Source organism: Bactrocera neohumeralis, chromosome 5 (genome assembly GCF_024586455.1).
Source record: "Bactrocera neohumeralis isolate Rockhampton chromosome 5, APGP_CSIRO_Bneo_wtdbg2-racon-allhic-juicebox.fasta_v2, whole genome shotgun sequence".
Lineage (NCBI taxonomy): Eukaryota > Metazoa > Arthropoda > Insecta > Diptera > Tephritidae > Bactrocera > Bactrocera neohumeralis.
The window spans coordinates 62451935-62468804 of record NC_065922.1 but is presented as its reverse complement, the minus strand read 5'-3'; the positions used below and the strand labels follow the sequence as shown (position 1 = coordinate 62468804).

Below are 16870 nucleotides of genomic sequence, written 5' to 3'. Positions count from 1 at the left end.
TGTTTTGAATTTTTTGTTCTCAACAGTGAGAACTATTAAGTGATTAAATGCTCTGTGGCTTTACCACACCGGTAGCTGTAGAATCTAGAGTGTTTGATAAGGTGCTCTCAAGCATGCATAGATAGACTTATTATAGACATTATTACAGACATGTATATAAGTATGTATTTATGTTATGCTTTCACACTTGACAGCTCAGGTAAACATTTAAGAGCACACACTTGATAGTACCAGTGCTGATAAGTGGTGCTCATGGGCAACTTTTGTTTTCATTTTTCATTATAGTGTGTATGCATGCGTGCATATGGCGCTACCCTGTAGGAATCATGATTCGGTTTAATATTTATATTTGTTTAAGTTATTATTAGGAGGGATACCACATGCCACATGATATTGGCACCACAGCTACTTCGGATAAAAAAAGAGTGTGTAGGCTTCTAAATAGAGCTGTTATCGAATAAAAGTTGGTGAGAATTTTTTATATTTTTTTTATTATTACTAGTACTTTTTTAATGTTTAAGACAAAGAAGTTGCTCAGTTTTGAATTTTTTCATGATAATGCTATTTTCTTCGAGTTTAAAAACATTGAAAGGAGTGGTTAAAAAATGCCAAGTGATATAAACTTAGGTAGGTAGCTGGAGGTGACCCATTGTGATGCCACCGGGACTATTATTCCCTCACTTTATTGTCTCCTCGCTGAACCGCTGCTGTTGAAGTATGTACATAAGTACAGGAAGTATCGTTTTTGCAACCTCTGAAATGTTGTCCAGAAACCCTTTAACCTCAACGTTTTTCCAGCAAACCAACGGATTGATACTTTCTCATATATACGAGGGCTGCTATATATATTTCTGGCCTAATAATGAAAATAGGAATATTTATCAACGAAAATGGTTTTATTGTTTTTCAAAATATTCTCCATCAAGATTTATACACTTTTGCATGCGCTCAAACCAATTTTCGAAGCACTTTTTCCACTCCGATTGAGACACCTCCAAAACATGGTTTTTGAATGCTTCAACAGCATCTTCTGGCGACGAAAATCGTTGACCACGCATTATTTTCTTGATGTGTGGGAATAAAAAGAAGTCATTGGGTGCCAAGTCAGGGCTGTACGGCGGATGACCCATCAATTCGACCGGTTAAAAAGGCGCTGGTTTGAGCCGATGTGTGAGAGCTCGCATTGTCATGGTGCACAATGATTCGTCTTCTCTTGTTCGTTTTTCGAATTTCTCCGAAGACTTCAGGCAAACAAATGGTGGTGTACCACTCAGAATTGACCGTCCTATGTTGCTCAAGCGGAACAGTCGCCACATGACCAGTTTTGCCGAAGAAACAGGCGACCATTTGCTTCGAAGTGCTTCTTCCACGAACAACTTTCGTTGGATTTGGCTCGTCTTGGAAGACCCACACGGTCGATTGCTGTTTTGTTTCGGGCTCATACGCATAGATCCATGATTCGTCACCTGTGATGATCTTATAAACGTCTTTTGAAGCACCGCGATCGTATTTTTTCAGCATTTCTTTACACCAATCCACACGAGCCTTTTTTGGAGCGATTGTCAAATTGTGCGGGATCCAACGAGAACAAACCTTTTTTACGGCCAGGTGTTCATGCAATATCGAATGTATGCTGGTGGGAGAAATGCATAGGCATGCCTCTATCTGAAGGTATGTTACATGACGGTCTTGCATTATCAGTTCACGTACGGCATCGATGTTTTCTGGCACAACGGCTGTTTTTGGACGACCATCACGGAATTAGTCTTTGAGCGAGCGTCGGCCACGATTGAATTCGTTGTACCAGTTTTTCACAGTGCTATAGGATGGTGCTTCATAGCCATACAAAGATTTTAGTTCATCGATGCACTCTTGTCGTGATAATCCACGTCGAAAGTTGTGAAAAATGATCGCACGAAAATGTTCACGAGTTAATTCCATTTTTTGGCCGAGAATTTTTTAATTCCCTGTAAATAAAACAATTCACGATTAAATGACAAAACGTTCTGAGTGATGTTATGCTAGAAAATGTCAAACTTTCCAATGGAAATGTCAGATTGCACCTGGCAACACTTAGTGTTGCCTAGGCCAGAAATATATATAGCAGCCTCCGTATGAGGTTTTTTTAAACTATGAAGACACTCGTTTCCTTCTTTCCAAATTTTTCCTGTGGGGAAAGAATGACATTGCTTATCTACGGAAACATATGTATGTCTACACGCGTATATGAAAATGGTAGTTAATTCATGCTAAGCGATCATAGCGGCGCTATCTCAATTAGATCGATATAATTTTGAATTATTGCACATACAGCGATAAAGGGGAGCCAGAGAGTGATAGAAGAAAATAATAATATTTGCTGATCGTTATGCGAAATTCTAATCTAAAATTCATACGTGTTGACATATGTACAAATGCATTTTATGGCACGTTGTGTATCATACATAATACATGGTGGGTATTACTCTACAAGCTTACATATGTATATATAAGTCATATTAATATGTATACATGTTGTTGCACGAGCGATTTGTTATCATTTGTATACCTGGTTAACCGGTCGCATACTTAATATTTCTGTACTTTTCCATTTGGAATACAGTTAGTCAACGTATTGATCGAAAATGTATTGAACTGGAACCAGTTATGAACCGAAAATCCGATGTTTTCTGCTATTTGCCTAAACCATACCATACCGAACTACTTGAATTAGAAAGAAAATTATTAAATAAATAATCATATTGACGAGCTGAGTAGACGAGAATTAGTTCCTCGGTTATTGAGATGTTGACCTGAAATTTTGCATAAAATGCTGCTCATTTGTAGCCACCGACGATATTGGACAACTATTGTATATATGTATATAGCTGTCATACAAACTGTCCGATCAAAGTCGAGTCATTGTATACAAAACTTTTTTTATCTGACAAGGAATCTTCGCGAAATTTGGTATATTTCTCAGAATACGCTACAATATCTATTCAGTAAATAACTGTTATACAAACTGGCCGACCAAAATCAAGAAAAAATATCTTTTCATACACTTTTATGCTATATTTTCATTTTTTCAAATGTACTGCCGTTATGGTTTTCACTAGACACGATAACGACACAGTGAGTTTATCTCTGCGTTCTAACTTTTAAGTCGAAAAATCAGAGAAAAAAAGTATTTTGTTAAATCAATCCCATAAGTTTTTTTATCTATTTTTCAAAAAAGTCTTGTATTTGTATTTTTTTTTTATGAAATTGAAATGAATTTTTGATGACTCATACCCAGCTCTTGACCGATGCTACGGCTGCTACTATGCCGGTCTCTTTCGACCAATTCTGCGATTTTATCGCAATTTTCGACAACAGGCCTTCCGGAGCGTGGCGCATCTGCGACCACCTCTACACCAGAACCAAAACGTTGAAACCATCGTTGTGCGGTGGAAATGGAAACTGTATCGGGTCCATAAACCACAGAAATTTTATTGGCGGCTTGAGATGCATGTTTGCCTTTATCGTAGTAGTACTGTAAAATATGCCGTATTTTCTCTTTATTTTGCTCCATGTTTGCGAAGCTATAACTCACGAACGACTTAAAAGAAACGACAATCAATCAAACACGTGTTAGCGCGTGAAATGAGCTTTCCAAAAAGATATAGCATGACCCGATGCGACGAATAAAACTAGAAGTACGCGCTTTCTGCGCCAACTAGCGAAAATACCGCAAGACTTTTTTGACAATAATTACAATGCAATGTTTCTAATTTTATAATGAAGTAAATACACCTATAAGAAAGATAAACAGTGAAATGTGATATGGAGAGTTTGGGACTATTTCCAAGCAATTGGGCTTAAAACAAACCTCATTCTTAGCTGACTATACCTTTTTATTGCTTTCCTTTATCGTTTTGAATATTATTTCGTTCTATGTGTTTCCGTAACTTTTACTCCAAGCCGTTATACTCATAATTTATCGAAATACCCTGAGGTAGGCTGGGAGGAGTTTGAAAAGCCGTCCCACAGTTCGCTTATACCGAGTTGCTGATGAGTATTCTCAGAGAGCGGGAGTGCAGGTCGAGTAGAAAACTGTTTCGCTGTCGGCTGTGATAGTAGCTTCTCGACGTCTTGCGTTCCCTGTTAATGTAGACGGGAGTGCTTTGCTGTACAGAGGCGGGCGCGTATCTTCGCTACACATAATAGTGGACCGAGTCGATGTTAGGTCCTCGGAGCGTGCGCATGACAAATACACTGGAGACATGTCGCACGTCTATCACAACATGATCGATCTCGATTCGAACTCTTCGATCCGGAGACAACCAAGTAACTTAATGAACTTTCTTGAGCTGGAATCTAGTATAACCATATATCGGGCTCCTACAAAGTCAGTCAACCTCAACCCATTCGAAGAGGTTTCGGCATGTGGGCTGAGTTTTGCGACTGTTGTACCAAACATGTCTTCTGTGCCCAACTTGGTGTTAAAATCGCCAAGCACAATTTTTACACAACTCATACACCGAAGTGAATGCAAGAATTCGACGACTGAGTCTTTCTCTCACCACGAATCACGGATAAATGTCACAAAGACCTGCGTAGACGAGTCCTTGTTCATCAACCAGCTGAGCTTCGGCACCTTCCCAATTTAGGGAACGGACATTCAGTTGCATGCCCTTAAATTATAGCCCTTATTACGTTTGCTGTGGGCGTCATCAAAATGGGATCTTTCATCCGAGGCTGTTTCTTTTTCATTGAGTGTTTTTTCTACATGACGAACCCTAAATCCTGCGCACAACCTCGCTAGGCGAGTAATAAAGAGTTTTATACACATTTATAAAGAGACCCGCTTGCTTCAAGGCCGACGCCCGCTCGCAGCCGCACCTCTGGTGAACAGACGGTGACTTCAGCGAAGCCATAAACCGAATATGTCGGAGTGGGAGTTGAGTACAGCCCTAAGACTGTAACTGCTTACCCAGAAACATGATTATACCCAAAAATTTTATACTGCCAAATATTTGGAACGTTCCCCCAAGGGATTACGGGAATATATATTTATATAAATATTTGGAACATCGTATCAAAGTCGGAATTAAAAATAAATAAAAATTCGCAACCCTGTTGAGAACTATGATCGGCGCCATCAAACTATTATAATATTGTTAAACTCGCTCACTCATCGTCTTATAGTTATTAAACTCTATAGAATGCCCTGACTGTCTATAAATATAAGTTAAGAATTGAATTTTTTTCACCTTAATTTTATTAAGTCATTATAATAAAAAATAATTAAGCATTATTTTGAAATATTTAAGTTGTTGCTGATATGTCAGCTCACACCTCTCACTGAGTTTTTCGTTTGCTTGTTATTGACGTAGTTATGCAATCACGCTGAACTTTGACGCGCTTATCAATTGCATTTTATTGCTCTCAAACAATAACTTTCACATTCATATTCATGTGTTTAAACAAAAAATATCTTTTATATATGTATTATATTGTATTAGTGCGCAATACTTCGTTAATTGTGCATTCACCAGAAAAAGTAGGAACCGTGCTAAAGAGGAGAGGTGGACTACTAACTTTCGAAGTAAATGTTGAAAATATAGTTGAAGTACCTCATTATACAAGGAGCGTTCCAAAGTAAAACAGAACAAATGGTTTTTTCGGCAAAATCAATTTATTTTATTCAAAATAATCTCCTTCTGCTTCAATACAGCTTTTAGCACGGTCCAAACGCATGTTGAACGAGTGTTTTAGCTCGTTGGCCGATATGGCTGCGTGTATACCGGTGCAAGCCTTTTCAATGGCCTCTACGTCTGCATAACGCTTTCCTTTCATGGGCAAATGCATTTTTCCGAAAAGGAAGAAGTCGCACGGTGCCATATCAGGTGAATACGGCGAGTGGTTAATGGTTAAAATGTGATTTTTGGTCAAATAATCGTCCTTCGAATGTTGGATTCTGAGTAATTTTTGGTCGTCAGTCAATTTGTGCGGAACAAACCGTGCACACACCTTTCGTAAGCCTAAATGTTCGGTCAAAATGCGATAAATCGATGTTATGGAGATGTTCAATTCCTTTTCCTTGAATTTCAATGATGATTTCAGCTGATTTTTGAATTCAGGCACAGTTTCGATGGAATTTCCGGTGATCACGGATTTTGAGTGGCCCACATGTTGATCGTCATTTATGTCCTCACGACCATTTTGAAAACGTTGAAACCACTCGTGTACTCTGCTACGGGATAGACAATCATCGCCATAAACTTATTTCATTAATTGAAACGTTTCGGTAAAAGTTTTACCAATTTTAAAACAAAACTTAATGTTGGCTCTTTGCTCGAAGCTCTTTGTTCGAAGCTCATTTTCGCACCGATAACAAAAACATACTGACACTTAAAACGCAATAACTTCACTTCAGTCGACATAAAAATGGCGCCATCAGGGGGCACTAGATTCAAAAAGTCCTGTTTACTTTGGAACGCTCCGTGTACAAATTGAAAACAAACAAGGAAGGACTAATTTCGACTTAAACCGCACTTTTTAAACTCTTGCAGCTTGCAAGTATCTAAGCCGGCTAAATACCTTCAGGTGTTGGCAAAACCTTATTTATGAAAAATGTTACGAAAGAATTCAACCTTCATTAATCGACAAAGTCGAAATGGTATATCAATCAAATTTGGTATTTAATTGAGTTCCAACGTAGTTCATAGACGCAATTAGTTTTATGACTATATTTTACTTCCGGTCAGCGAACATTATATTAAAATCAACCCTTAATAAGCCATATCTGACATAAACTTCACCGAAGAGGCTAAATTTATTATACTGACCAGATGAAAAAACGCCAGACAAAGGATCGAAACTCATTATTTTAGGGATATGAGGTGTGGACCAAGGTCTAATAACCAATTCCAATCATATAAAACGCTAAACCAAATTATTTTCAAGAAAGCTTGTCTACTTAATTTTACCAAAACATCAGTTTAAGGAAATATTGGAAACACGGAAATTACTATATAGAATATATTGGAAATGATGATATTAGTTATACGTATGCTAATATAAAAAAATATTTTAATTAAATAAAGGAATTATTGATCCGATTCAACCCGTTTTTGACATACAGGCATAATACTATCAGAAAAGGATTCTCACCGAACTTCTATAATATGTCTTATAGCTTAAGCTATACTTTCAATAAAAAGTTCCCAATAGGAACTAGGTTCTATACATTTGGTATCTGGAGGCTGGAGTCGTTTTGAACCCACTTGAACAATTTTGGGTCATAAGGTGGCACACCTCAAGGCACTATTCGTTTTATCTGGATAATTGATTAGTTCTCGATTTGTAAACTGGGAAGTGACAGAATCAGATGGAATTTAAAACTGTTTAATAAGGAAAGGAGACCTGTTTTTTGTTCTTATTTCGCATATTTTCGCACTGTAATGTGGGAATTTCAGGATCTATCTAGTAAAATCGGTCGAGTAGGACTCGAGATATGGGTTTTTGTTTAAGTGTGGCTGGTGCCACACCCATCTACAGTATCGGACTACTTGTGGTGCCAAAGCACCAAGTTTTATTAAGATATCATAATTTTTACTCAAGTTTTTCGACCATCGAAAATCAAGAAGCTTTGCTGCTGACCATTTCCCATTGTAGACTGTTTTAATTTGCATAATATGGACTCCAACATTTTTAATTTACGTGCAAGCGCAAGAAATTAAGATTAAGCTTTTTCAATATTTAAAAGCAGAGAGAAATGTTTACATGACAGTTTTCAGCTTTCGCATTTCCGAGAAAAGTATCACTTTTATTAAAGCCATGCTACTTTTTTCTGTTTTATTCAACTTTAAATTAAAAACCTCATCCGTCAGATATTGAAGGAATGCACCTCTTTGTTCATAGGTTTTGGATTTTACTTCAGAGTAAACTTCACTTAAATATATGTATGTACCTATGCCCATATGTATGCGCAATTTTTTGTAGAAGGGTTTCTCGGCGGACCAGTGTAGTTTAAAAGTAAAATGTAGTACTGGTACTAACCTAGGTTAATCTAATCTAAATAGTCATAAAAACGTCAGGTATGCTAGGACTTAATGGAAAATTCCAAACAATCTCACGAACTAAACTAATCTTATCACTGTTTACAAAAAAAAAATATATGTATATAGATATACAAGGTCTGTCGCAACAGAAACAGGACTGTTAAAAAAAAAAAAACAAAAAATTAATATTTTTCAAAAGTTATATTTTTTTTATTCAAAGTAGTTTCCTTGTGCTTCGATACAGCGTTTAGCCCGGTCAATTAGCATTTCAAATGAGTATTTAAGGTCATTTTTCGGAATGCTCTTGAGAATATCGGTCGTCGCCTTTTGGATAGCTGAAATGTCCTGAAACCAGTGTCCTTTCATGGGCAAATGAAGTTTTCCAAATAGGTAAAAATCACAGGGTGCAAGATCAGGTGAGTAGGGTGAGTGATTAATGGTTAATATGGAGTTTTTTGTCACCGATGACACGGCGCATTATCGTGCAACAAGCGCCAGGACCCTGCCTCACGGTATTGTGGTCGAGCACGACGAATGCGTGACAAAAGACGCTTCATAACACCAAGGTAAAACACAGCATTAATCGTTTGGCCAGGTGGGACGAACTCTCGGTGTACAATACCCTCGGAATCGTAAAAACAAATCAGCATTGTCTTTTTTTTTGACTTCTGAAGACGACCGACTTCCGATCGTCACAGAGGTCCTCACGATCTTCTTGGAATCGAACAAACTTAAACCACTCATGCGATGAATGGAGTCTTTGGTGATATTTAACTCCATTTCCATGTAACGCAAAGAAGATTTTGGTTCATTCCTAATAAATTCCTGCACTTTATCAATATTGTTTTGGGTAATCACTGATTTTTTTTTCATCATTTGGAATGTTTCAGATAACCATAAACTTTTTTCATCATTTGGAATGTTTCGGTAAACGTTTTCCCAAGTTTAAAACAAAATTTAATATTTGCTCTTTGTTCAAAATGCATTTTACGACCGATGACCAAAAGCTGCTGTCACTTTTTGATCGATAACATCGATTGTAGTTATCCAATTGTGTTAAAATTTTTACGAAATGTCAACAGGAGATCAAACTTTTTATTTCATATACCCACCAATAGGTGGCGCCACCAGAAACAGTTATATTTAAAAAGTTCTGTTTCTTTTGCGACAGACCTTGTATATAATATATACATATACGTTGCTCTGCATGATATTTTAAGGTATTAGGATATTAAACAAATTATTTAATCACAAATAATAAATCAATTTCCTTATTCTTTAATGCGAAATAACTTCAATTTTTTGGAATCAATAGGTGAGCCAATATTTAATCGCAAGTTATGTGGTGGCATTCGTAGGTTAATCCAGCGACTTCAAAAAATTCAACAGAATATTTGACTGCTTCATCAGGATCGGTAACAATATCGTTCGATTTGAACAATTTCTCATTGCCGGACAATAACCGTTGTATTTAAAAGCGTGAATATCAATATTTTTTGCAGCTAAAACAGCTCGTTCACGAACCCACGCATGCTTATTATAAATCAAAAACAATTATATGAAGCATTAATGCCGTATAGCCAAATTAATTTAGTACATTAAGATTATAATTGAGAAACCAGTTTTTGCCTTCCGCACAGCTGACTGCTCGATTAAAGATAAGCCTGTAATTGTTCAAGTAACTCCTGTGCGAAATTAATCAACACTTGTGAACATTGTATAGAAAATTTTTAAAAATATTACTTCAATTACACACTAAATTTGCACTAATTACAACCTAATATACACATTAGGGTGTTTTTTTTTGAATTATTAATTTTTTTCAGTCCCGTCACGAAATTTCCTTGGAAATACCCCAAAAAAAAATTCCCTGAAAATTTGCCCTTTAATATTAACATTAAGGACTGGACCAAGGCCTGTAAAAATTTTCCATTGAAAATACACTACGATCGTGATTTTCTGTCTTTAAATTCCTACAGATCAGAGGTATTTTATGGCATCGCTTTGACTTTAGACGCATGTTTCTCAGAATTGTTCACTCTACAAAAGTACCCCGGGCAACAAAGTCGAAACTCACACCGGCGAGGTAGTACAGGGCTCTAAACCTGATTTTTCCATGAAATTCGCATTTTTTTGTATATATCTCGTAAATGACAAGAGCTATAGAAAAAATGTACATGCCAAACTTGTAGGAAATTTTATTTGCTATAAAACAGTTTCGAGGTCAAAATCGCTATCTTTAATACTTCTCGAGATATTCAGCTTTTTAATTATTTTTATAATACAAATATGCGAAGTTTTAATTATTATGCTGAACAAGAGGCTTTTGCTTGGTAGCGAGGCTGCGTTGCAGGTATAAACCATTTTTAAATTATCTTTTTTCTTTCTAACAAAATTCTAAACTTTAAAAATATTCATGCAGATTATTTCTCTACTCTATTTTTCAGTTTGTACAATTTGGTAACAAAATGTTTTGCTTCACAGCAGCCTCAAACTCATTTTACTACATTTTAGGGTTCTGTTGAGCTTCATTTTTGTCAAATCGCTACACCTAATTCGTATTTACAGTGCGCGTCATATTGAAATTTACGTAAATTATCTAATTATCTGTGCGTTTAACACAAATGTAACGAGAAATCCATATGAAGTACCAAATCTGTACGAACGGGACGTTAAAAAATGTAAACAAAGAGAGACATGTTTCACTTGGTATTGTACATTTTGCTCGAACCTTTCAGACTCGCCCTTATCAGTGTGTTGCACAGTGTGTAGATAAATTTTGAATAACATTATCTGTTACTACTAAGTAATGAATTTTTTTTTTTAATTTTCGCTCGTAAGTCGGTTAAAAATGAACAACTTTTGAATTTTTTTCTACAACCTTATTGGATTACCGTCAAAGTGGTTCAGGCCATTTCTCATTTCATGCAACGGTTTAGTCAGCTATAGCGAAGAGACAAAAAGCCAACTTATTTTTATATATAAGAAGATGTATATCTGTGAAATTTGTTTTTGTGTTTTCATTGCAAATAATATAAATAAATTTATTTAGCGGGAATAAATTAGCATATTCTTTATATCGTCGATCATTTAATTCAACTCCAAACTCAAGTAGCTCAAAGAGATTTGTTTTATTGCCAACGATTGCTAGTGCCCATACTTCTAAAGGCTTCTTTTAAGGATTCTCCAAGCATTCTGCATTCTTAATCGTGGAAAGTGACTTTTCCCCATTTATCACACACCAGTTTTGTCGTTTTTGTAAAAATAATTATTCATTCTTTTGCGTTGATGTTGTCGCCTTCATAAGTCAATAGTCCACAATCGATAATACGACCTGCTTGCACTTCTTCTAATCTACGAAGCACTTCTCAAACTCGATATTTGGGAAAGCCTTCAGTTATTTCAGTGATTTCATCCATGTACCGACTTGAAGTGAATTTTTACGAAATAAACAACTATATTTTGAATGGACAACTACTGTCAATCTGTGAAATTTATGCTTAGTTTCAACGTTTACACTTCACTCAACTCTTTCTTAATTTTATTTATTTACTAAATAATGCCTAGGAAAGTTCATTTATTTAGTTTTAACTTCAATCTAGCTTACACCAATAGCATAAGATAGTTTAACCGATAAATGTATGTAATGAAAGCAGTGGCGTAGCTACAACTTCGGGCGCCCGGGGCCAAGGATGTTTTGCCGCCCCCTTTATCTACCTACAAGTTTCATGAGGTGGTTGGAACAAAAGTGAATTTTTACAAAATATCTTCGATATTAAGTATATAAAATTTAGGAACTAGAAGTCAAAGCCAAAAATAAGTGTGAACAGTGGGGTGTTACTATTATCAAGAGAATTCGGAAGAAGCGAAATATGTCTGGGGAAATATCTGAAGATGCTGGTTTGAATTCAGAAGAAGAAATGCGTCGCTGTATGATCGAAATTCTGGATAAGCTATCAATGGAAATATCCACCCGTTTCACAAATTTGGAAAAGCTTAATGACCGTTTTGTTTTTCTTTGGGATTTTGAACAAATTATAGAACTAACCAGAGACTCATACAACGACAAACTCGTCGAAATTAATGAAAAATGCCAGCAACTTGCCGAATCCTATCCAGATGACTTGGATAACGAAGATTTATACAGTGACATCCAAGACGTCCTACTTTTATTAAAGAGAGCGAAGAAAAACGAAGAACAAATTGGATTTTCGCCAGAAAAAGTTTTATTATACATTTCTTCAATGGGACTGGAAGCCTACAAGACGTTAGCGACAGCTTTAAGAATACTACTCACTATACCTGTATCAGTTGCATTTTGTGAAAGATCTTTTAGCAAACTTAAATTGATCAAATCTTACTTGAGATCGACCATGAGTCAGAGTAGACTGTCCAATCTTGCGATTCTCTCAATAGAATGTGAAACTGCTTCAACTTTAAATTACAATGATATGATATGTGATTTTGCAGCGACCAAAGCTAGAAAAGTGCCTCCGTTCAATCACTATTTTTAAGAAAGATATAAGACAAATTCAAAGACTGAAGAGTATTCGAGTAAAAATTAATATTTTTCATTGGTATTCAGATTATTACATTGTGAGTGTACAACTCTTTATCTTTTGTAATAAATTTTGTAAAAAAATTAGTTGAAATTTTTTTTCTGAATATTAAAAAACAGCGAAGATCGTTTTGCCGCCCCCAAGACGTTGTGCCCGGGGCGACGGCCCCCTTCAAAATAGGAGAATAATCTCATCTATCCAATTTCAATAAAGATGCAATACCGGAGACAATAAATTTTGATTTCAAATTCAGCGTTGCTTTGGGAAATTGATTACAGATAGAGAGAGAAATAAAACCACACAGGTGTTAGGAGTGATATACCATTTTCCAAGCAGAACTATTCGCCATCGCACAGAGGTTAATCGAATGACTATAAGTCAGTCTGTAGTAATTTGCAGTAGCAGCCAAGCTGCACTGGTAGCAAGATTATCATGCACAATCAAATCGCACTTGATATGTGAATGTGTCTACAGTAGGCAAACGAAAATCTTCTAATTTATTGGTGTAAGCGGTGTCTACGCGGCTATAGCCGAGTTTTCAACAGCGCGCTTTCTTCTTTTTCGCTGCTTGGCGCCAATTTGAGATTCCAAGCCTAGCCAGTTCCTTCTGCATCTGGTCTTTTCAACGGAGTAGAAATCTTCCTCTTCCACTGCTTTCGCCGCCGGGTACTGCGTCGAATACTTTCAGAGCTGGCGCGTTTTCGTGCCTTCGGACGACGTGTAGGCGGACAAAATAAGGTTCCGCTATTTTGGATTTGTTGACATAGAGATATTGAAGAAAATAGCAGACAAACGTGCGAACTTGCCCACGAGAGAAACATGAGGAAAAGAAAATAAGAAAGAGGTAATGATATACAACACCAAAAGATTAAAAAATATTATTAAGTAACAGAACTTTTTACAGTACATTGCAGACTACGCAAACATTCCACAGAAGTGCTAATGGGTGGTTACAGCCTCAGCCGGTTTAAAAACGTAATCAACCTCCCAAGCAACAAATTGTAAGCTCAAGAAGCACTTATTTAACATGGGCTTAATATATTCCGCAAACTGCCGGTACTGCGACATGGTGTCGGAAACTCCCGAATACCTGGTGATAGAATCGAATACCTGGTGATAGAATGCACAGGATTTAGGCCCTTGGATCCATGTTTCTTAATAGTGATCAGATCGCCTTAATATCATTTAGCCGTATATTGGAATCCATCAATGTTCTGGGGCTATGGGAGTCTTTGTGACTTAGGGGAGTGCACAATAGACCTTAAGTCTCAAACCTCATTTATTATCTATTTATGCAAAGTTTAGGGATGAGCTTTGACGAAACTTGTCGCTTCTGTAAGCTGTGTGGAAAAGCGCACATACTTATTGTTAGAATGGGATGCTGAGGCTAAAAGTAGGCTGCCGCCTCGAGGAGTCATGCAGCCTCAGAAAAGTCACATTAAATACATCAACCCTTCAAACCTCCTAAATTTTCCAAGGGCTGTAGGATTAAACGAAAACCTATGAAAGAATCAGAGGTCACAATACACCGATGGCCGCGCTGCGTACCCTCCCAATCTAAATTTTTCAAACACTTTTTCTTATAGTAAATATATTTTAGACTTAGTAGTGCTTAACTACGTTTCACTTAAATCCATCAAATTATCTTTTTTGTAAAACTCAACTTTCATTTCGTCATTTATTAAATAGATCTGATATTACACATATTTTTCTCCCGAAAAAGATTATATAACATCATTTAGAGTAATGCTTTGTATGCCTTGCTTTATCTACGGTCTTCATTCTCTTTTTCTCAACGTTTATATGGTGTGTTCACATCTCACCTGTTATTTAAATAAAAATACGGGATTAGTAGAAGGGCTGCCACACATCAAGCCAATCCTGTCGAATGAAGTCGGCTGCCTTTTCGGCAATCATAATCGTAGCCGCATTTGTATTTGCGCTGGGCACTTTGGGCATTATGCTAGCATCGACCACACGCAAATTGTTCACACCGCGTAGACTTAAACGTGGATCCACACAGCTGGTGTCATCGGTTGCGGGCGCCATTTTCACCGTGCCCGACTGATGATAGGTGGTGGAAGAGAAATATTTTATGTAACAACGCCAATAAGCATCGCTCTGCAAGCCAAAAGCGTCGCACTCAGCGATTGTGGGCAGTACTAGGCTAGCATTCATTGCTCTATAGGCTGCGGTCTTCAATAGTTGCTCTTGGAAGCGTATGGCGCGCAGTAACGTGGCCACATCTTCCGCATCATTGAAGTAGTTGTGTGTTAATATTGGAGAATCCTTGTAATCCGCGCTGCGCAGCCGTAAATTTCCGCTGGATTTTGGTGTTGAGAGTATATTAAACATGCCCAAAATATCGGAAAGCTCAATAGCGCTGCGTATTTGTGCCTTAAAGTAATCGTTGATGCTAAGACCGTGGAGAAATATTTCCAGGCCAGCGAAATCGCCACGACGCACAATGAAATGATGAAATTCTACGTCAGGATAAGGGCTATTCTTAAGCGTGTTGACGAAACCGGTGAGTGAGGCTGTGCCGTGTGATGTTAGCGGTCCGCTACGATGTATGAGATAATTGTATGTGCTATCGAAGCTATCTTGAGGCGTAAGTTTATATGCTAGACCTTCGTTCAGTTTTAAGAAAGTCACAACCTGCGCGTGATCATTCAGATTATCACCGATTGGCAAATCATGCACAAGTGGTATCTGCATTGTCTTCAAGTGCGCTGCCGGTCCAACGCCAGACAGCATTAAAAGTTTTGGCGATTCAATTGCACCCGCCGACAAAACCAGCTCCTTACCAACACTCACGCGCATTTTTCTCTCATTTCGCACAGTGAAGCTAACGGAGCGTACATTTCTACCACTCTTGTCGAAATTCAGTTTGGTCACGTGTGCATTTTTAATCACTTGCAAGTTTGGGCGCTTAGCAACACTCGCCAAATGCCCCTTGCTTGGACTCATGCGACGCCCATTCATTATTGTACCCGGTAAGTTGGAGTATCCGGTCTCACTGCCGTCGGTGAATAAGTGTACACGTGGTATGCCCAGTTCTGCGGTGCCTGCATAGATCATTTGTTCTATATCCGGATCGTTGACTGGAAATGCACTGAGTGTTACATAACCCCGCGGATGCGTATCATTACCTAATGGGTGCACGGAACGTTCAAAATACGGCAGCACATCGTTCCAACCCCAACCTGTATTACCGGCCTGAGCCCAGCTGTCGTAATCACCGCGATGCCCACGCACATATAGCATACCATTAACACCACCCGAACCACCAATCATTTTACCACGCGGCCAATAACAGCGCCGATCAACCAAACCCCAGCAGGCCTTGTTGCTATACTCAGTCAAGTAATTCCAAGTGACATTTGTGTGCTCCAAAGAAAATAAAACGCCGGGCACCTATGTATGAGAATGTGGGCGATAAGAGAGCTGTTCTATTCTAATTTTTGTATATGCGCACCTCAGATTCTTGCGGCGGATCACCGCCTGCCTCCAACACCAACACTTTCCACGCTGGATTCTCGCTTAACCGACTGGCTATTACTGAACCCGCCGAACCTGCGCCAACCACCACAAAATCATACTCATCTGCCTGAGTGCGTCCCAGCAATGCATTCGCGTAGTCCGGTGGCCACAACTCGGGTGGCGAGATAGCGCATTGGGCCGCGAGCAGCGCTTGTATTAACGCGCTGACCATAGTATTGAAGGGACCAATGCTCTGTGCGGCGCACTGAGCTTCCAACAGCGGCAGCGGCATCCTTCGCTAGCAGCCGGTTTTACTAAGACGATTGATATGCAAAGTAATTCGTAATAATGATTTATAAATAGCACTTCTGAGACACTTGTTGCTGCGTAATTAATTAAGTTATCAACCGTATCTTCCCACTCACATTGACCCGAAGACTACTGAGGGGCACCGCAGTGCAACGGCCTTAAATGATGCTGTTTAAACACGCTAAAGCGTGAAAATTGTATACGTAAATGAGTTTCTTATGCTTGTTTTCAAAAACTCTTAGATATTTTCCTTTTATCCAGCGGCAATTTAGCTTGGAAACTGGCGGAGCGCATCACAGGCGTTTCGCTTTATATAACAGACCCGTGCGCAAGCTTTTAATTGCCCTTTTTCATGTCATTGCTTTAATAATGCAATTTGTGTCAATGCCTGCTTACTTACATTAATTAATTTTCTTTTTAAGATTTTTTGCACAAAACTTTACACTGAAACAATGCTTGTTGAGTTGCAGTTGAAAAAAGGAGCGCACATTC

The 16870-nt window shown here is 37.9% G+C and overlaps 2 protein-coding genes across 5 annotated transcripts in view; one reads left to right on the top strand and one right to left on the bottom strand.

The window, feature by feature from the left end:
* The window catches only part of LOC126759436 (flotillin-2), a 418004-nt gene that overhangs the window by 284595 nt on the left and 116539 nt on the right, over nucleotides 1–16870 (top strand). The window lies entirely within an intron of this gene.
* LOC126759420 (glucose dehydrogenase [FAD, quinone]-like) lies at nucleotides 14370–16361 on the bottom strand. Its single transcript, XM_050474209.1, has 2 exons — nucleotides 16065–16361; nucleotides 14370–16003 (listed from the first exon to the last, which is right to left on the bottom strand). Exons 1-2 carry the CDS (start codon nucleotides 16359–16361, stop codon nucleotides 14435–14437), a joined length of 1866 nt encoding a protein of 621 aa, XP_050330166.1. The 3' UTR covers nucleotides 14370–14434.

Bases quoted from the DNA above. Each gene is read 5' to 3' on its own strand.
- LOC126759420 (XM_050474209.1), bottom strand. From the start codon at position 16,361: ATGCCGCTGCCGCTGTTGGAAGCTCAGTGCGCCGCACAGAGCATTGGT. The intron at 16,004-16,064 runs GTGCGCATATAC...TCTCATACATAG, and splicing joins ATCCGCCGCAAGAATCTGAG to GTGCCCGGCGTTTTATTTTC.